Below are 21,731 nucleotides of genomic sequence, written 5' to 3' on the forward strand. Positions count from 1 at the left end.
TATAGAATTGTCGTTGTCAATCAGTCCGTCATTCTGTCAATCCGTCCATCACAAAATGGTTTAAATTGGCGAGAGATATCAATTAACGAACTCACTTGTTTCTTTTTTAGTCTAAGCTGTATTACAACAAGGTCTGTTAAATGGTATTCATATACATGAAATGATGTCAGGATCTTTTTTCGGAAACTGAATCAAATACAAAAAATTATTTTACCTGATTGTAGTTCAATAGTTTGATTTCTCCTCCTTTCAGCTTATTCCCCCCCCATTCCATGTCATGCTAATTTTACAAATGGTTATTAATAATTTAATTTGTATGGATCTATAAACAAATAAAGAGTTTTATTGAAGGCTGTATGGGAGTTAGGACATTTTCCTTCCACAAGGTAGTTCTTAAATCACACGCCTGTAGTTGTAAAGTAAATAATGGCTGCTTTGGTTGTACACCCCAATTTTTTTCCTCTACCTTTCAGTTTGAAACAGGAACAGTGCATCTTCTAAGTTTAAGTTTTGCAAAATGCTTCATGGCTATCAACCAACAAAGCAGTTTGTAAAAAGTATCCATCTGTTTTAAAGATACAGCAGTATTGTAATGTCCCATGTTTATGCTGAGAAATATGCACACATTTCTTTCATGGCAGCGCAAGCCTCAGGCACCCAGGGAAAGCGACATGTTTAACAGCAGTGACAGCTACTGTAGTGAGGATGAGAAACTAGAGGTTAGACTGCATTTGGTTGAGAAATAATATTGCTCAGTTTTAATATAAATAAAGGTTTTTGTTGGATCATAAACAATTAAGTATACTAGGATAAAGTATAGCTGTACAGGTTAAATATTTTTTTTATTTGACGGCGTTTTTTTTTCATTCTTTAACTAGTACCGGGGAACGGTACCTTTCCCGAAACCTACCGGAGGCTTCCCAATTTTAGCACGGAACCTTTCCCAATGTCCATATCAACAGTTCCCAACAATCCTAGGTGCTGTTCCCAATCGCCAGTGCCTTTTATTTTCGCTGGAAATATCTTTTGAAATCGTAGAGCCTTTCATTGGCGTTTTCGATAAAAACAAAACTTTTCAAAGGGGCGCAACTCTAACGTGCTATTAATGCGCGCCTGGCACTTCCGACAAATGGCGACCGGTTGTGTTTATTCAATTCTTAAACAAAATTTTCGGTCAATCTCTGTCTGAATTTGTGTTAAATATTAAAGTGCTGGATTAAATAATTATTTGGGATAATCAGTAATATATGCAATGTCTGATAATCGTGTGGAAGTTGTAATAATTGAAGTTTGGTTTGGCTGTTGTGTGCATTGTCTGCAAAAGTAAACAATGACCAGCTGTTGATAGAGTTTGAGAGGTTGCTTTGAGTTAAATGTAACTTTGTGCCTGTGTCACTGTGAGGAGAGATATGTTTAACTTTGATCTCTGTATCACCTGTTTAGAATTAAAAATATTATTTGATAATTCCTTATTATTATTTTAAAGCGTAAATTGATATCACTGAAAATGTTCACACACAAAAAAGACTGTCCAGGGCTTGTGAGACTTTTAAGGGCTAAAACAAAATTATTAATATTATTTTTATGCAACCTCAGTGATTATGCCTATCACAAGAAGACTATTTTTTTCCATTGACAGGCACATTCCTACTGAAGTGGCAATACCATAATTTTCACATGACATGATATGATTGTCAAAGTATCATAACTACTATTTTTTCTGTTAAAACCTAGAGCTTAAAATGCTTTGTGATGCAGAATATAGCTCCTAATGATAGATAAGATGCATTTTAAAGATTCCCAATTCATCAATTTTGCCCAATTCATTGATTAGGCGACTCGTTTTTTCCCCAATTTGAAGATTTCATGACATGAAAAATTCGCAATTGTAGTGGTACAGAAACCCCCCAATTAGGGAAAAAAAACGCTGTTTGAACATATGAGACACATCATGCAAAAACGTGTCTTATGCCATATGACGCTAGTGTAGCTCCAGACACCTCCATCAGGCATATCTCCAGACCAGCATTTGGGCTGTTGGGTCAGGAGCTGCACTGTAGGCTTATAAGACCACAATGCCTTGCCTGACTTAATAGCTTACAGCGTAGCTCTGATCAGGCGCAGGCAAGCTGACCCATTTTTGATACAGCTTAATTAGTTTTTTTTGGGGGGGGGGACTTGTTCCACAAATGGAGCTTCAATCCTGGCTGTACAAGTGTATATTGTTCCTGTATAATTATATTGACATAAACAAAATGAAGAAACAAAAAAATAACCTCATAAATCTAGCAAAATAATGAGGTTAGAAAGAGTTTAAGTAAACAGCTGTTCCAATCTTTTTATCAAACAAAATAATATAAGGACATTATCCAACTCATAATTTAAGAAAAACATTGGATTCTTCTTAAAGAAAAAATGGGATTAATTACACGAAGTTATTAAATTTTCCCCACTTTTCGGAAGAATCCTCCATCAGAAGGGTCCCACCACTTTTCATCTAAGATGAAAAATAACAACAATTATTTTTGTTCATGAATATAAGTTTACCATGCTTAACATTGTAATCAGAGGCATATTGTTACATGTACATGTATTTTCACTTGTTGGTTAACATTTTAAGCACTCAAATGGTATATTTAATAGCGTGCATCAATTGTATAATGAATCACTTGCTTTTAAACACTGTATAGATGTCCAAGAACATGTCGACCATTCTTGATGACAACAACTCAGCAGATGACATGGAGTTGGATGCCTCGCGGTTCACGCGACCTGGTGTCGGCAACAGGAAAAACAATCGACCCAACCGACAAGCTTCTGACAACGAGGATGAAAGTGATGATGATCATCCAGAAAAGCTTCTGTTGAGCATGAAAGAACTTCGGGTTAGTGCGCACCATTTTTTGTTTTCTAAGCCTGCTTGCAGAAAGCTCAATATTGAGGTAACATTGGTTGAGTGTATGTGCTGGCCTGCATTCGAGCTTTGTATGTCGTGCATGTGTTTGAGCTTGTTGATACTGTGAGTTTGTCATTGATTTTTTTTATATAAATAACTTTAAATAAAATGTTCTCCATCTTTACACAAGGTGTTATGTATCTTTTTTTTTTTCTACATTAAAGGTTAAGGTCTCATTTAGAGGTCAGAGTTCAAACCTGGCACAAATCAACTTGTATAAACTGTTTCTTTGTCATTCATCTTGAAACTTTAAAATAACGTACCACAAATGACCATTTTGAGGAGACAGCATTTCGAGTGCATCACAGGTCTTCATATCTCATGGGCAGGGTTTTGCTGCAGATCCATATTGTCGCCATTTTCAAATTCTCTACCAAAATACACTGTGAGTAGAACGCAAGCGGTCGAACAGAAGTGGCTAGCTTCTGCCATTTGTAAATATTGATTTATGAGAATGTAAGGGACATGATGGGCAGAGTGCAAAACTTACACCACTGAATTGTGCTAGTGTTACAGATGGTGGTTTAACTGCAATTGTTTAAGCTGTATGTGGTTAATTATTGGATTAAGCCATGATAACGAACAATCAATAATCTAGTACTCAGACAAACTGTCACAAAGAAAGATAATGATAACGATTATTTAAGCCTCTAATTATTTGATTATTACCATGGTTATGTGCATTATTATTTGCACAGTTTTGTTCATGGCTTTCTTTTAGTTTGGAGTAAACAACATATTTTATATACACAATTCACTTGGTTTATTCAATTTAACTACATTTAAGATTTTTTCAATTGTCATTGTTGTTACATTTAATAACCATTTTCAAGTGTTTGCTATTTCTTTTTCCATTTCAGATGATGTACAATTGTGTGGTACTATGTTGAAATAAATAATTCTGAAACATTTATGTTAAATTGGCATTGGCTTTATATTTGATAATTTCTGTTCGTAGTGTTGTTTAGCATATTCAAAAATGTTCATTATTACAGTTTACTTAATGATTATCAAAAGTAAAGTTGGATTAACTGACATATAACTTTTTTTTACGTCTCCAAAAAGTGGCGAGAACTGAAACTTCAGCCACTGAAACCTCTGCAAGGGTCAAGGTCATACTTAAAGGTCAAACGTCAAATTGTGCCATACAACTGCTTGTCCAGACTGTATCTTTGTCATTCATCATGCAATTTATAAATAGTTTACCACAAATGACAACCAAGAGGAGATGGCATGTCATATGTAACACAGGTCTTCACAAAGGTCATGGTCATACTTAGAGGTGAAAGGTCAATTTTGGCCACAAAACAGCTTTTTCATACTGTAATTTCATATGTGACATATAGCAGTTGAACTGTCCGTCTGTCTGTTTGTCCGTCTTTAACTTTAACATTGCCCATAAGTTTTGCAATATTGAAGTTAGCAACTTGATATTTGGCATGCATGTGTATCTCAAGGAGCTTCACATTTTGAGTGGTGAAAGGTCAAGGTCATCCTTTAAGGTCAAAGGTTAAAACTAATTCAAGGGAAATAACAGGAGATAAAGGGAGATAATTCCTATAAGTATTTACCGGTATCATTTGGCAGGTACAGATCATTTTCACAAGGGAAGTAATATTTTTTAAAGGGATATAATAAAAAAAAAGTCTTTCAAAGCATCGCAGTAGGGGGCATTGTGTTTCTGACAAACACATTTCTTGTTAAAAATAACTTACCAAAATATTTCCACCATGAGAAGACAATGTGTGGAGTGCATGTGTTCCACTTCCCAAAAGGTCATACTTAATGGTCAGAGGTTAAAGTTGTTCAAAAACAGTTTGTTCAACATTCATCAAGCAATTTAAAATTTATTTTCAAAAAATTATCAAAATGGAGAGAAAATATTCCACATGTCAGGCTAATAGTAAGGTCACACTAAATGTAAAATGTCAAATATGCACAGCTTGTTAAATAGTTTGTCCAGAAAGCTTCACCACTTGATCAACAAGGTGAATGAGAAAATTGTGATTGGTTGAAAGTAATACAACTGTTGGAAAATGTCTTGGTATGTGTTTTAAAATTTTAAAAGGCTGAAATGAATAAATATAAATGGTCAGGGCAAAAAAATTGGAAAAAAAACAACACATTTTTGTTTCAGACCTTGCGTCAAAGCCTTGCCAGAAATGCCACTATTCGAGAAAGCCTTGCTAAGGAATCTGGATCAGTAAGTGTTTTTAGCATTTTTACCATAAAATGTGACTTTTCATAGCCTTGCCAGAAATGCCACTATTCGAGAAAGCCTTGCTAAGGAATCTGGATCAGTAAGTATATTTAGCATTTTTACCATAAAATGTGACTTTTCATATGGAGTTGTTTGCTGTAACCTGTTTGAATTTGTCAATACATGGCCATCAGACTCACTTGCAAAATAGAATTCATTGAAACCTGCATGTTATTATGTCCCCCACCCACTATAGTGGGGGACATATTGTTTTTGCCCTGTCTGTCTGTTGGTCTGTTTGCTCCAACTTTAACATTTGCAATAACTTTTTCAATATTCAAGATAGCAACATGATATTTGGTATGCATGTGTATCTCATGGAGCTGCACATTTTGAGTGGTGAAAGTTCAAGGTCATCTTTCAAGGTCAAAGGTCAAATTTTTTTTTTTATAAAATTCAAAGCGGCGCAGAAGGGGACATAGTGTTTCTGACAAACACATTTCTTGTTTTCTAGTGTGCTTTAAAGCAAAGTGAATTTACAACTTCCTGTGCAACTTTGTTAGAACTCTTATTGAAATGACCAGCCATATCAGGGTTAGAAACTTACATCATGACCATGGTTTCCTAGCCTCACACTTTCTTGTACTTATGATATAAAAGTTTTCGCAGAAAATCATTTGGCCCACTGCATACTTTAGGGGCCTATGGCTTGTGGGCCTTTTCTTATTTTCTTGCCTCCCCATCTGTATTTGCTCAGGGATTTTTCTTTTCTTAGAGAATGGCAATGGACAGCCATTTCACAATTTTGACAAGGACATTTCACAAATCTGACATGGCGGCAAAACTTGACTTAATCTACCATTTTAAACACAGAAAATTAGATTTATTGGCTATTAACTGTCAAAACCGGCTATTTTGCAATTCAAAATTACGTTAAATTTTAGTTAGTGTCATCACTCTCATTAGTGTTTGTACAGTTGTAATTAATGTCCAAATAAGGCCAAAAAAAGATTCTTGATATTAGTCTTGATATTATTGTCATGCATTATTGATTGAAATTTATATTAATATGATGTAAGTATATAACATTTACTATACTGATTCATAACAAACTGAATTTTACAATTTTCATAAGTTTGAGGCTTATAATTTTACGACTTTTTAAAGTTTGCAACTCATTTTTTCACATAGTGAGGGGCTTAAAGTTGCTTCACAAAGGAAAAAAAAGCGATGTTGCTAGATTTTATCTTCATACTGTTCTGCATGCATTATGAACTTATTATTTGCAAGAGTGATTTCAAGCACACTGTAAATTTTGGTACGTCCAAATTTCTGTGTTTCATACCTTAAATAGTGTTCCCATTAGAGATAAGGAGATGTTCTGAAAGTTTTCTGCTCTTTCCACGGAAACCTAATAACTAAGCTAATTTCACTGTGACCAATTCTTTTTCCACCGCAACAGATTCTTTTTTAAACTGCAACCAATACTTTTTCTACTGCAACCAAGACTTTTTTTCCAAAGTAATTGATACTTTTCCCTCTGCATCCAATACTTTATCAACAGCAAACAGTACGTTTTCCACTGCAACCGATACTTTATCAATTGTAACTGATACTTTTACCCCTGAATCCAATACTTTATCCACAGCAACTGATACTTTATCCACAGCAACCTATACTTTATCCACAGCAACCAATACTTTTGTCACTGCAACCAATACTTTTTTCACTGCTACCAATACTTTTTTCACTGCAACCAATACTTTTTTTACTGCAACTGATACTTTATCCACAGAAACCTATACTTTGTTCACTGCAACCAATACTTTATCCACAGCAACTGATACTTTTTCCACTGCATCCGATACTTTATCCTTTGTAACCAATACTTTTCCCCCTGAATCCAATTCTTTATATACAGCAACCGATACTTTTTTACTGGAACCGATACTTTTCCCCCTGAATCTGTTCCTTTTTCACTGTAACCTATACTTTTTCCATTAGGGTGATGAAGACTTTACCCCAGAGTCTCCTATACCTGAGATTGAGGAAGAAGATATCCCGTCAGATGACAGCGAAGAGGACTCTCCACGTAGACACTTCAACCTCAAGCCTTCCCCTCAGAAACAGCCCGAGATAGTGCTGGAGTTTGGGGGAGGTCCAGCTCCTAATAAAAGTATGTTGCAAGATGTTTGACAGTTTAATGATGTACAAATGATTTCACTGCTTTCTCTGTTATAAACAGTTTATCTCATGAAATAAGTTCACAAAAGTGTATTGTTTTGTTTAGCATGCAAAATAACTATTTTCTGTAGGAATACCCATTATGTGAACTCTATACCTAATATGTGAACACTTTAATGAGTCTTAAGGGTGTAATAACTCCTCGTTTCAGTTGATTTCCTCCTTTTCGATGTCAAACTTATTTTACAAATAGTGATCAACTTTGCGTGATCTATATATAAATAAGGAGCTTAGTCGAACCTAGAAAGTGGGGTAGCACATTTTCCTCCTCTGATGTGAATCCTAAATCACAACCCTCTATTCCCATTATGTGAACTCTTGATCCATTATTTAATATTGTATATTATGTTTTGTTTTTTATCAGAAGTTGAAAAGAGCCTATCAGCTGCCAGAAGAAAGGACGCAGATCAATCAGAAGTCAGACCCAGGAATGGCCAGAAAAATATTTCTGAGCAAACAAGGGAATCAGGAAATAAATCAGGGACAACCAGAACACTTGAAGCCTCAGGTAAAACACTACTGTTTGAAGGCTGGAGCTCAGGGATATATATGAGCCTGGCTCAGGGAAAACTGGGCTTAATGCATGTGTGTTGAGTGTCGTGCCAGATTAGCCAGTGCAGTATGAACAGGCTTATTGTTGACAACAATTTCTGCTTTAATAATATTTTTTTTAAGGAAGGCTCTTATTAGCCAAAATCTAGTTTAAGCAGAAAGTGTCATCACATATTAACCTGTGGGGCTCCACAGGCTAATGTGGCATTACACTTAACGCAAATGCATTTAACCCAGCCTCTCTTATATTGTGATATAGACACTCCAGTTATTTAAATAAAATCATGCCCTCAAGCCCTGCATTGGATAAAGTTCAAGTGGACTTTTTCAGTTACTTGGTTTTATACTTGAGGGCTGGTAACTTTTTCTTGGTGTAAAATTAAATTTTAAGAATTCACACTTGCTTGGTCGAAATGCTTATTTTTATTACTGAAACTTTAATGTATTCTTTGCATGTGTACTGGAAGAACAAATGTGGGCAACTTTGGTAAAAGTGCTAGTTAAATAGTCTCTATTAGTCCGGACATGCTTGTAAATGTGTTCAATTCAATCTGGATTTACTGAAAAACGTTTAACCTTATAAGTAACCACAAAATTTAATGGGGGTACTTTTTATGTCCCCCACCACTATAGTGGGGGACATATTGTTTTTGCCCTGTCTGTTGGTTTGTTTGTGTGTTTATTTGTTTGCCCCAGCTTTAACATTTGCAATAACTTTTGCAATATTGAAGATAGCAACTTGATATTTGGCATGCATGTGTATCTCATGGAGCTGCACATTTTGAGTGTGAAAGGTCAAGGTCATCCTTCAAGGTCAAATGTCAAATATATAGCTTCAAAGCGGCGCAAAAGGGGACATAGTGTTTCTGACAAACACATATCTTGTTTCAATATTCATTTCCTGCAAATTTCTATGCCCCCGGTAGGGTGGCATATAGCAGTAGAACTGTCCGTCAGTCAGTGTTTCAGTATGTGTGTATGTGTGTATGTCAGTATGTGTGTATGTCAGTCTGTTGGCCATAACTTTTGCATTATTGAAGATAGAAACTTTATATTTGGCATGCATGTGCATCTCACAGAGCTGCACATTTTGAGTGGTGAAAGGTGAAGGTCAAGATCATCCTTCAAGGTCAAATGTCTAATATATGGCATCTGTCCGTCTGTCCAAAAACTTTAACATTGGCCATAACTTTTTCACTATTGAAGATAGCATTTTGATATTTGGCATGCATGTGTATCACATGAAGCTGAACATTTTGAGTGGTGAATGGTGAAGGTCAAGGTCATCCTTCAAGGTAAAAAGTCAAATATATAGCGTCTGTCCGTCTGAAAACTTTAACATTGGCCATAACTTCGTCAATATTGAAGATAGCAACTTGATATTTGGCATGCATGTGTATCTCATGAAGCTGCACATTTTGAGTGGTGGAAGTTCAAGGTCAAGATCATCCATTAAGGTCAAAGGTAAAAATAAAATAAATAATTATTTCAAAGCGGCGCAATAGGGGGCATTGTGTTTCTGACGAACACATCTCTTGTTTTTCCTTCTTTATTAAGTAACTATAAAATGAACTTTCCTAATTGAGCTAATTGAGGAAAAACTACTAAATTCACAAATGCCGTCTAAAAAATTCCCATAAGGAAGATAAATGTTCTTTTTTTCTCCAAAAGTTCATTATCTTTCAAGTAAACAAATAAATTGAGCACTGAAAATGAGCATTGAAGGCAAAATCCATGTATATGATTATTTAAATACTTTTCTCAAATTGGGCAAAAAGAAATCACTGCGGGGTTCTCAATAACTTTTGAGCCAACAGGCCAAAATGTGAAACCAACAGGCCTTCTAGGGGGGTACCGGAAAATTTTAAAATTGAGCACTTGATTTTCTGCATTTTGGGTCATTTTATGGCTATTTTAATAGTCAACCAGGCACTTAAATTTGAGCATTTTTGTGCATTTTATGAATTTTAGCTTTTTTCACTAACTAAAGATAAATGAAAAAGCTCTTTATTACTTTTGTAAAATTTTAACCCATATTTGTGGACATTTACTTATCATCCCAGTCACCATTACTGTCATCAGATTGACATAATTTTTACGATTTTGACTGTTTTTTTGCACTTAGGTTCTAATTGGGACATTTTATTCTGATAAGGAAACAACTTTGATTTTGGATTGGAAATGGGGATGAAATTCAGTCCTACAGTAATGGGTGGAAAAGGCCTGATCATCCGTCTACCATGCACATTTTGCGTGACACTTCTAGTTTGAAACGTAACTGAATTTAAACAAACTTTCACAACAACTAAAACTTTGCATTAACACAAAAAACGCAAGCAATCAGGAACAAAAACTCACCATGTGATGAAAAGAACGTAAAAATATTTGACTGCTTTTTTACCGATTCCAATTTGCGCCTTTTCATTGTTGTTGTTGTAATGCGTTAAGGGAGATAATCAAGCGACGTCTTTGCTTAATAGCAAAAAGGAGCAAAATTACCGAAAAGACACGCACATTTCGAAAGTCAATTGCAGATTTTCCGAATCTGAGCGATTTTCAACCAGCAAAAATCTGATTTCAATCGGCCGATTTGGCCGGCGGCTCTTTTTTGAGAACCCTGCACTGATTTCTCAAGTTTGTAAAATCTTGTATACATCTCCAGAAAAATTACCAATTACCCAACAAAATTTAATGGGGGTTTAGGTTTTTAAAATATTCTTTACTTAAATATTTTGTATCATGCATTTATCTTAAGAAAATATACTACGGTTAAAACATCATGTATATATATCTTCAGAAAATGCAGGCAAGAAAGCCGTGCGTCCCCTGTCAGCCAATCGTAAGACCCCTGTCAGAGAGAGCCTGGATCCAGACGGCGAGGCCTCGGCTGTCATGGCCGCCCTCAAGGCTGAGAACGAACAGGCCTCACAAAAAAAAATGCAGGTACACACTGTACTCTGTAGGGGTTGTTTCTGGAAGATTGTTAATTTAAAAAATGTCTCGGTCTGGGAAAATTGGGTTTAATGCATGTGCTGAAAGTGTCTTCCCAGACTAGCCTGTGCAGTGCACAGGATAATCACGGACGACACTTTTCGCCTAAAATTGAATTTTGCTAAGAAGAGATTCTTTAATGAAACTTTCCATAAGAGCGGAAAGTGTCGTCCCTGATTAGAATGCGTGGACTGCAACGGCTTATCTGGGAACATACTTTGCGCACATGCATTAAACCCCATTTTCACAGAGCTTGGCTCAAATGTAAGCAAATACCAAAATAATGTTTGCCTTTCAAGCCATTGGAAGTTATTTCTTGCTTAAAATTTTGAAAAAAAGCCTCATGAAATACCAAGATGGGAGAAAGGTTGTGGTCTTATAACACATTTTCCCATAATAACTTGGGCACTTTCCGATATAATCAAAGTGAAACCTTAGCTGTAATAGCTGGAGAGAAACAATACTGTAGCATGTGGTCCTTTTATTTATGATATTAAGGGACTGTGAGACAGTACATAGATTATTAAATATAGTGAGGATTTGTGTAAATAATTAGTCTGAAGAAAGTCACCATAATCTGTTTCTTACAAAACTTGCAATAACTTGTTCACATTGTGTATACAGAAAATGTATAAAAATCTCAGAACATGAAAGGTTTTAAACAGGTTTCAATAAATCAATGAGAGTGGGAGTACAGGGGAGTGCCACTGATAACTGGAAATATGAAAAACTGTTGATGATATGAACAATTATACGAACTGCTTCATCCACACAGTACAAATTGAATGTTGTAATATTCAACTTTGATCCAAAAGACAATAATATATGTTATATATCTGGGCTGATAATGAATAAAAGGTCATGCCAACCCTTTCCTACTTGAACAGAAGCAAAGGGAAAATGGCTATGTGCAACCAGCATAAAACCAGAACATTCCGCGAGTAACTCGCAGTCTGTTCAGTATGTTCAGGTTTAATGCTGTTGGTTGCTGATCAGTACCTTAGGGTTGGAAATGAAGGCTTTACAACTGGAATCTAGTAAATATAGGTATTACATTTAATTTTAATTTTTAAGAGACCAAAAAAATGCGTCAAAGTGTGTATCTATGTGGTAAAGGGATAATAAATGTTGTTGTTTTTACATATTATTTACCCTTTTATAGACCCCAAAACAAAAGCCCAGCCCACGTGCAGCCCAAAAGTCCCCGGGCAAGCCTGCAGTTGATAGGTCGGAGGGTGTTCCCAAGTCCCGGGCGATGTCAAAAGAGAGCCCAGCACAGAGTGTCAGCGGGCCTCTGGTGTCCATGGATAAAATAGAACAGATCATGGAGAAAGTCCTCAAGATGAGTCCGAAGTATGAACATCATGTAGTGTTGTATGGGGCTCAGTGGATTAATCTTTGCTTGACAGTGCATTTGCGCATTGTAACAGAATATTAGCTAGGCAAAAAAGTATATATAAGCCGTGCTCTGTGAAAAAGTGGTTTAATGCATTTGCGTAAAGTGTCGTCCCAGATTAGCCTGTGCTAGTGCTGCAACAATACGCCAAAAACCGTATTGCAATATATTGTCAGTTCAAAAACCCGTATTGCAATATATCGCAATATATTGCTAACTTGCACCAAAATTATAACTTGCCAATTACCCAATAATCCCATAAATTCCAATTTTAAAGCAAATTCTGGTAAATATTTACTATAAATGTGCTCAAGAATAATAAGAAACACAAACATTTGCAAATTTTCTTAAGTATCAAATACTTTTTGCAATTGTTACTATTTAAAGATGTGATGAAATAACGTCCAACCGGGGCGTTTTTCCCACTGAACACGCGTAATTCAGCTGACGTGATGTTCCCGTTTTTATACAACACAAAATACACCCATACTTTCCATGCGACGTTCTACATGTCTGTATAATTTTCGCGCGCTTTTTATTGAGACAAAGGATTAAGCACTTTTTATTTGACGCTATAATTTTTTATTGTCGCGTTAGCATTCAAATTTGGGAGCGTGTTTCCGAAATTCGGATTACAAATAATGCTCAAATCAGAATCGAACGAAACATTTACAGCTGTGCGCAATTAATTCAACGATAATCTGTTCAAAAGCATCGAATGAATGCTCCCATGTAACAATGCTACTCCGTATAATACACTTTTTAGAATGCTTTTTTTACGTAAAAAATAATTTACACTGCTTTGTTTTGTTTACCTTTTTATCATTATTTCGGATGGCTTTTCTGGATGAAATGTGAACGAATTTTTGTAAAATTTTCGTACCGGTATGATGAAAATCATATCGCAATACAATATGCGGATTGCGTATTGCGATATATACCGATATACCGGTATATTGTTGCAGCCCTAGCCTGTGCTGTCCGCACAGGCTAATCAGGGACGGCACTTTACGCCTTAACTTGATTTTTGCTCAGAAGAGACTTTCTTTCAACAAAATATATCATAAAAGCTGTAAGTGTCATCCCTGATAAGCCTGTGTGGACTTCACAGGCTAATCTGGGAAGACACTTTACGCCCATGCATTAAACCCCCTTTTTACAGAGCATGACCCATATAATTTTATGTATGAGAATTGCTCTAGGAAAACAGCCTAATGTATGTTTGTGAAGTGTCGTCCCAGATTAGCCTGTGCAGACCTAGATAAGCCTGTGCAGTCTGCCAAGGTAAGTCAGGAACGACACCGTGCTCTTTTATTGTATTTTTCATTTACTCCTCACCATTGATGTGTCTGTATGTTTGATGACACAATTTTGCGGCTTCAAAGTGGCATGCATTGCTCCTTATAAAATGAAGTTGGGCATAAGCAATTTGTACTCCTATATTGATAAATGTTTGAGTTATTCCCCTTTTTTCAACTGAAATGTTTTACAGTTTGCTGATTGCAATGTGCTACATTTTCTGTGCAGAGTGCAGATATACTACTGTTACAACTCACAAAACACAGTCCACACAGGCTAATCAGGTATGACACTTTCAGCTTTAACTGGACTTAAGCTAAGAAGAGACTTCCTTTAAAAAGAAAAGTACCGACAAGCATTAAGTGTTGTTCTTGACTAGCCAGTGCAAATTGCATAGGCTAACCTTGGAAAACATTTTATGCATTAAGCCCAGTTTTGCTGAAACAGGCTCATATATATAATTTAAACCTGTTAATTCAGGCACCAAAGACGTCTTGTTCACATGCTGGGCAAGATAGAGAAGTCGGTGGTAGCAGAGAGTGTTGAGAATCCTATTCCTGCAACCAGGCCAGCAGCCAAGGGTCCTATGAGAGCAGTGCATACATCAGTTAGCCAGGTGGGAATCATTGAGCATTGTTGTGGGAAAACTGGGCTTGATTTTACACAATACTAGAATTTGTCAACAGATTGGTGTTGCCCTTTTGAGTAGCACCTTGTTCTTGCTTTGATCCCAGATCCTAGATCTCTCTTAACTTTATCGTGGACAGTTTGAAAAATGTGTTACTGTCATTGTCACAATTAATCAAAAGGCTTAAATAATACAAGTTTAGTTATTACAATTGATATTACATTTTTATTTTACGACTGCAACGATAAAACAACACATTACTCCATTTAACTAGTTTAATGAACCAATTCCAAAATATTTTGCCTCCCAATAAACATCACAAAAATGTAATAGAATGCACAAAGTATTCACTAACAGATCTCTTTAATATATTATACGAGTAAAAAGGAGTAAAAAGTGGGATATAAAAGGCTGCAGCGAAAAAACAGCCGGTGGTAACCACAAGCCCAACGAAAGATCGGCTACTCACTCGTGGAAACCTGTTACTTTGAAAATATACCTACCGGAGGTGGATGAGCACACGATAAAATTACAAAACGTGAAGTAACACCGTTATAGTAGCAACACCGCGTACCCAAAATAAAAAATGTATTTGCTCATCAAGCGACCGAACTAGGAAGAACCATATACTTTGCTGGGCTAAACCTAGTTCTACCAATCGCTTGACCATTGGATGCACTAAAACTTTTACTTGATCACTACACTTGTGATCATACTTTTTTCGCACTTGCGAATTACATACTTAATCGGACATTGATCACTACACTTGTGATCACACTTTTGCGCACTTGCGATAACACTTACTTGATCACTACACTTGTGATCTTTTACATACTTAATCGGACATTGATCACTACACTTGTGATCACACTTTTTGCGCACTTGCGATAACACTTACTTGATCACTACACTTGTGATCCAATACTTTTACTTGTACCTTTTACATACTTAATCGGACATTGATCACTACACTTGTGATCACACTTTTTCGCACTTGCGATACTATACTTAATCGGACATTGATCACTACACTTGTGATCACACTTTTTCGCACTTGCGATAATACTTTTACTTGATCACTACACTTGTGATCACTTTTATCGCCACACTTGTGATAATATTACTTGTACCTTTTTACAAACTTAATCGGACATTAAAATACAACTTATCGCTCAGCCAGCGATTTGACACCTAAACGTTTTTTACCCTACGGTATTGCTACTATTTTTTATTTTGTTTAAGCTTAAACTTTAATAACTTGGAATTACCCGAAAGGACAAGGATAATAAACTACGCAAGTAGTCACAGAGTCCATTCAGATAAATGTATAAATGCGCATGCCCATCCGACCCCCGGCAAACAGAATTTTCCGCCACAACAAATTTAATAAATTTATCCCCCACAAATTCTGGATTAGCCCTTTAACAGAACTTTAAGATGACGTCGCGAATGCAATCCAAATACGATTCGAGGCCAACATCCGACAGATGCACACCATCGCTCCGAAAAAACCCTGGCGTCGCGGAATCGATCGGCCCCGACACTATTTCGTGCACTATTTCGTGCTTGGTAAATTTTTTCGCGCGCAGCCGACCCCAGCGATTGATGTGCGATCACACTTTTACTTATCACACTTTTACTTGATCGCTACACTTGCGATCATACCACTTTTTATACCAATGGTCACTTGACCATTACACACTTTTTAACTCGGACATTTAGTACCAATGGTCACTTGACAATTAACACGCTTTACCAATGGTCACTTGACCATTACGCACTTTTTAACTCGGACATTAAATACCAATGGTCACTTGACCATTACACACTTTTTAACTCGGACATAACTCGGACATTTAATACATCTCGTACATTTAATACCAATAAGCGCACTATTTCGTGCTTGGTAAACTCGGACATTTAATACCACGGACATTTAGTACCAATGGTCACTTGACCATTACACACTTTTTAACTCGGACATAACTCGGACATTTAATACATCTCGTACATTTAATACCAATAAGCGCACTATTTCGTGCTTGGTAAACTTTTCAGCGCGCAGCCGACCCCAGCGATTGATCTGCGATCACACTTTTACTTATCACACTTTTACTTGATCGCTACACTTGCGATCATACCACTTTTTATACCAATGGTCACTTGACCATTACACACTTTTTTACTCGGACATTTAGTACCAATTGTCACTTGACCATTACACACTTTACCAATGGTCACTTGACCATTCCGCTCTTTTAACTCGGACATTAAATACCAATGGTCACTTGACCATTACACAATTTTTAACTCGGACTTTTAATACCACGGACATGTAATACCAATGGTCACTTGACCATTACACACTTTTTCAATCGGACATAACTCGGACATTTAATACATCTCGGACATTTAATACCAATAAGCGCTATACAAGTTTTTTCCCTGCTGCATTGCTACTATTTTTAAAGCCTAACCTTTAAATTAGGTTGATATACTACGCCTGAAAACCCAGAGTCCATTCGAGCCAATGTGTTGATTCATAGTCGCTAAGGTTATGGACCGACTTTATGGGGTCGTACTGCGAGGTAGTCTGTAAACGACCGAACTGGACACAGCGCAGACTCCGGCTCGTATGGGATCCTAATTGTGACCGGAATACCGCGCTGATTTGTTTTATGTTTCCTGAGTGTGACCAGTATGGCGTGTTTATCCCCCGTGACCCTAACGTCGGCTATTTGCAACTGATAACTGTATGTTGCTGTTGCTACCAATTCACTGACTCGGAACGGACCGAAATATGCCAGAGTAAACATAGCATTGAATAGTGAGCGCTCGAAGTCATTATAACACACCTTTGCTAATTGCGAGATAATAACCGTCAAGACCTTGCGAGTGATTGGTGCCCGCGTATCAACCGTTTGTCGCGAGCGAGAACAGCCCTGAAGCATTTTCTTCACTACAAAAAATGTTACTTATATCGTACTAGCCCATATATTTATGAATATAACTCAATCCAGAAATGTAGCTCTTGATAGATTTAGGTGATAGACCCTTTTCAAAACAATAGGCTACCAAGAGAACAACATGTTGTTGATCCGCGGGCCAATTGTTGTTTAGACTATATGCAGATCGAAAATTGTTGAACATAATCTTTTCATTTTTTAAATCCTCGCCCAGAGAAACAGTGCAACTACAATTGGAAATAATTCGAGAACAGTTATTTCACTAGTTACGCCCTTTTGCCGCCATAAATTAGGCCAACGAGCGTTACACCAGTGACCTTTAAAATAAATCCCAAAAAACTGAAACCAGACCCGCCAGCACTATCTGTAAACAATTCAGTGCCAACATTGAATATCCAGTATCGGTCATGGAAAACCGACACGCCGTTGTAATCGCGCAAAAATGTCAACCACATTTCGAGGTCTTGCCTAACAGCACGTGTTATACGTATGCGGTGGAATGCTTTTGTTATGTCACAGGTGGTGTTAATTAATCAAAACGGGCGGCCGACTGGGATTGCCCTGCACACGAAGTTAAGAGACCTTATTAACGATTGCACTTGCTTTAGGTTATTTTATTTTAACTTTTTTTTTTTTTTTTTTTTTTTTTTTCTGCACCATGGTGTGAATTTTTTCCCGTAATTCAACGATTTTTATTTAAGAATGCGGACTACTAGTTCGCCGAATCTTATTCTAAGCCTGAGAACACGATTATTTCCGTGGGCCCTTCTGTTTTCTCCGTGGCTAACGGCACGTTTAGCTCGTGCATGCAATTGATAAACGAATCCATCACCTTGCGGCAACCTAGCTCAGATTTATCGCCACCCAGAAAATCGTCTAAATAGTGTATAAGCTTGCCCGATGACATTTTACTCTTAACGCAGAATTCAAGGAATGAGGAAAACTGATCAAATGTTTTGCAACTGACTGAAGCTCCGAATGGTAATGCTTTTTCCACATAAAACATACCATTAAACTGTATGCCCAGTATTTCGAAATCTTCTCGCCGAACTGGGAGTAGGCGAGATGCAATCTTAAGATCCATTTTGAAAAGTTTACAGTGTCGCCCTAAATCTTGAACCATGTGAACCGCCTCATCGAAATTTGTGTACTGAGCGGATGAGTATTTTTTTTTTATCAATGAAGTCATTAACCGAGTTACCCTCTTGAAAAAAAAGGTGATGAATCATCTTAAATTCACCTGGTGTCTTTTTTGGCACCAAGCCAACTGGAAAACCATGAAATTAGAAAAAGGTTGTTCGCTGAAAGGCCCAGCCAACCTCCCCGCCAAAATCTCCTTATTTATCTTATCTTGAATTATTTCAGCATTTGCGATTGCAGACTTTAATTTTTTACTAAATCTACTGACTCTGGGTCCGTTATAATGCATTGAAAACCCATTTGTAAAAAACATTAAAAAGGTCATTTCGATCTGTAAAATTATACGATGTTAAATATTCACGTAATATTTTGCTATTCACCGGCGATGGTGCGAGATTAAGTAGGTCATTACAGGGAAAGTTAATGCAAAATCTCCTGCACTTTATCGCGTCGCGTGCTATGGTAGATTGACGCATAAATTAAGAAAGCGTCCGACCACCGTTCGATGTTATGAATTTTATCCCTACACTGCTTAGGGCGCTGTTCAAGAGTGCCCTCTGCCGAAAGTTGCAAAACACTACCGTTACAAAAAGCGGATAATTCGAAGGCACCTTTTAACAGTAAAGCCAAATTGACATATTCGCCTCTAGAAATTTGTTGTTTCAATGCGGCTGGCACGTGCGCAGCCAAGTCATCGTTTGATAAGCGCGTTAATTCCTGACAACTATATGATGTTTTGACCTTGATTAATAGCCGAAGCAAGAGATTGAACTTGTGTATTTTCGATTACCGGGAAACTTAGAGTTGATTCCCCGCTAACACCGCACCCCTCAACGTTACGTGTATTAATAGGAGGAACGATTTTAGATGCCCTTAGATCTATTATCTTCTCAAAATCAATCAAGCCTCTACCTGGGTCCGGTTGTAAGAGCCCGGTATCGTCCTCACCAACCTCTTCCACATTTTCCGATAATTTCCGCTTTGTTCCACGCGGCATTATTTCAGATGATTCGAGATTTAATTAAATTAAGTTTGTTTACGATCCGAACAAAAGCACAGGCAGTTTGCAAAAGGCGGAATGACGTAATATCACGTGGTACGGAATGCGTAATTTCATTGTTTTCACGAACTCAACCAAAGCATTCCGTACATAACGTTACATCCGTAATCGTATCTATAGAAACCAGCAAACAACATTCGTTTCCGCGAAAATAAATATTATTAATTTATATTCAGAAATTAATAAGTCTTATTTGTAATGCTCATCAAACTGTTCCCTTAAGCCACATTTTAATTGATACCACCCACAAGTTATTCAGTCAAATCAGACATTAAAAAACAGTCCTCCATTGTTATTTTGAGTTCCACTGGCCAGACGCTAGCGGGGCTTATGTCATGGTCCTGTGTCCGTCGTGCGTGCGTGCGTCCGTGCATTAACTTTTTCGTTAAACATCTTCTCCTAAAGTACTGGTCCAATTCTGATGAGATTTCTCAGGAATGTTCGTTGGGTGAACCTCTTTCAAATTTGTTCAAATTATGCCCCTGGGGTCAAATTTGACCCCGCCCCGGGGGTCACAAAATTGAAAATTTGCTGATATAAGGCCTATTTTGTGAAAACTTTCAAAATCTTCTCGTCCATAACCATTGGGCCTAGGGTTATCATATTGGGTATGTAGAGACATCTAATAGTCCTCTACCAAATTTCTTCAAATTATGCCCCTGGGGTCAAATTTGACCCTGCCCCGGGGGTCACAAAATTGAACAAATGCTTATATAAAGCCTATTTTGTGCAAACTTTAAAAATCTTCTCATCCATAACCGTAGGGCCTAGGGCTACCAAATTCGGTATGTAGTGACATCTAATAGTTCTCTACTTAGTTTGTTCAAACTATGCCCCTGGGGTCAAATTTGACCCTGCCCCGGGGGTCACAAAAATGAACATATGCTTAATATATCCGCGGCCCGCGAAATCTCTCTGCATTTTACACTGGTAGATTCTGCCTAAGCATTTTTAAAACGAGCGATATAATTGGCTGTTGTTTCCCAATCTTCCAATTAAAATCGGTTTCATAAAATGTGTTTGGTATTTCGTATGCAAATGGCGTCGTTGTGAAGCGAAAATTAAGCTTATTGAAATGACAAATATCAATCGAATTAACGACTTACATCATATAGTTTGATAGGAATAATGAAATGTGTTTGTCAACGAAAAAGACTACGTTTTAGATACAAGAAACATATATTTTGTTTAGAAATGTGCACAGTGAATTTGTGTCACGGAAACCAGTGTTTCTGTTTGCAAATTGGGAGTTCAGTCTACTCGCGAAGTAAAACAATTTAGAAGAGGATCTTTCGAACATGGAAATTGACAAACATGATTTGATTTATATGATAGTGGATCTGTGTATAATCAGATTCTTATGCATATTCTGCTTTATTATGTTTGTCACGCTGTTCAGTTAATTGAAATAGCATTGAACTAAAGATGTGAAATGCAAGATATTGAAAGGTAAACAAATTATATATATTAATTTAACTCAGGTTAATACATCATTAACACAAGAAGAACACTCAAGTGTGTTTGTTTATATTTAGTCCATTAACCTTGTTTGTATATAACATTTTATAAAAAAAATTGTATTGTTTTGTTTGTTTTCACCAAATGGTTAGTATTATTCTTTTATGTTAACATTCTCAAAATTCTTGTTTTATTCGAGGCCCTATTTATAAAAAAAAAATTAAATGACATCATTTTATGATTTATAAACAGATTGCAAAAAATATTTGTTCAAGATAAACTTAACAACAAATTGTTACATTAAAATTAAGAGATTTTAATATTCAGTATCAAAAAAGTAAGGAGAATCCAACTTAAAAAAGATGTATCTATTAAAAGTATATTCTACCAATGCCGTGAACAATCCCCTTGTTTATAACATGACTGCCGCTATGTCTATTACTAGCAACCTATCAGAGAATAGGTCAGATACCTTATTTCAATATATGGCAATCCTAGTATTTTTCAAAAACAAACATGACAGGTAAGCAATGTCAGATGGAAAAAGTAAAGGAAAGTTAGGTCAAGCTAATTTTTTGTCATGATATCTCTTTAAACCTCACGCCATATGCAAGTAGCGTTGCCATGATCACAACATCTTGATGAATTATAATTCAATTTTTTGTCTCATAAACATTTACTTTGTTTAACAAACAACCTCTACAAAGTTATCATTCCTACTGCCGTTCTGCACCTCATGAACCTGAAAAACTCGTAGCTTTATGTTTCCTCAGGCAAATATCTTCTTTTTACAATAAACAATTTCTTCACCATGTTTACAATCCTGCTACACTCACTAATG

At 36.6% G+C, this 21,731-nt stretch overlaps 1 protein-coding gene across 2 annotated transcripts in view; it reads left to right on the forward strand.

Annotated features, from left to right (window-relative positions):
- Positions 1-21,731, forward strand: part of LOC127869069 (katanin-interacting protein-like) — an 89,251-nt gene that overhangs the window by 5,516 nt on the left and 62,004 nt on the right. Inside the window, exons 7-15 of one of the 2 annotated variants that reach the window (XM_052411349.1) lie at positions 642-719; positions 2,691-2,885; positions 3,817-3,834; positions 5,094-5,159; positions 7,161-7,332; positions 7,765-7,908; positions 10,750-10,895; positions 12,106-12,296; positions 14,119-14,254. In XM_052411349.1, the coding sequence (XP_052267309.1) occupies positions 642-719; positions 2,691-2,885; positions 3,817-3,834; positions 5,094-5,159; positions 7,161-7,332; positions 7,765-7,908; positions 10,750-10,895; positions 12,106-12,296; positions 14,119-14,254 (1,146 nt within the window). The remainder of the gene's footprint in view (positions 1-641; positions 720-2,690; positions 2,886-3,816; positions 3,835-5,093; positions 5,160-7,160; positions 7,333-7,764; positions 7,909-10,749; positions 10,896-12,105; positions 12,297-14,118; positions 14,255-21,731) is intronic. The other variant, XM_052411350.1, reaches the window with a different exon arrangement.

This window comes from Dreissena polymorpha, chromosome 2 (assembly GCF_020536995.1).
Source record: "Dreissena polymorpha isolate Duluth1 chromosome 2, UMN_Dpol_1.0, whole genome shotgun sequence".
In the NCBI taxonomy this organism is placed as follows: domain Eukaryota; kingdom Metazoa; phylum Mollusca; class Bivalvia; order Myida; family Dreissenidae; genus Dreissena; species Dreissena polymorpha.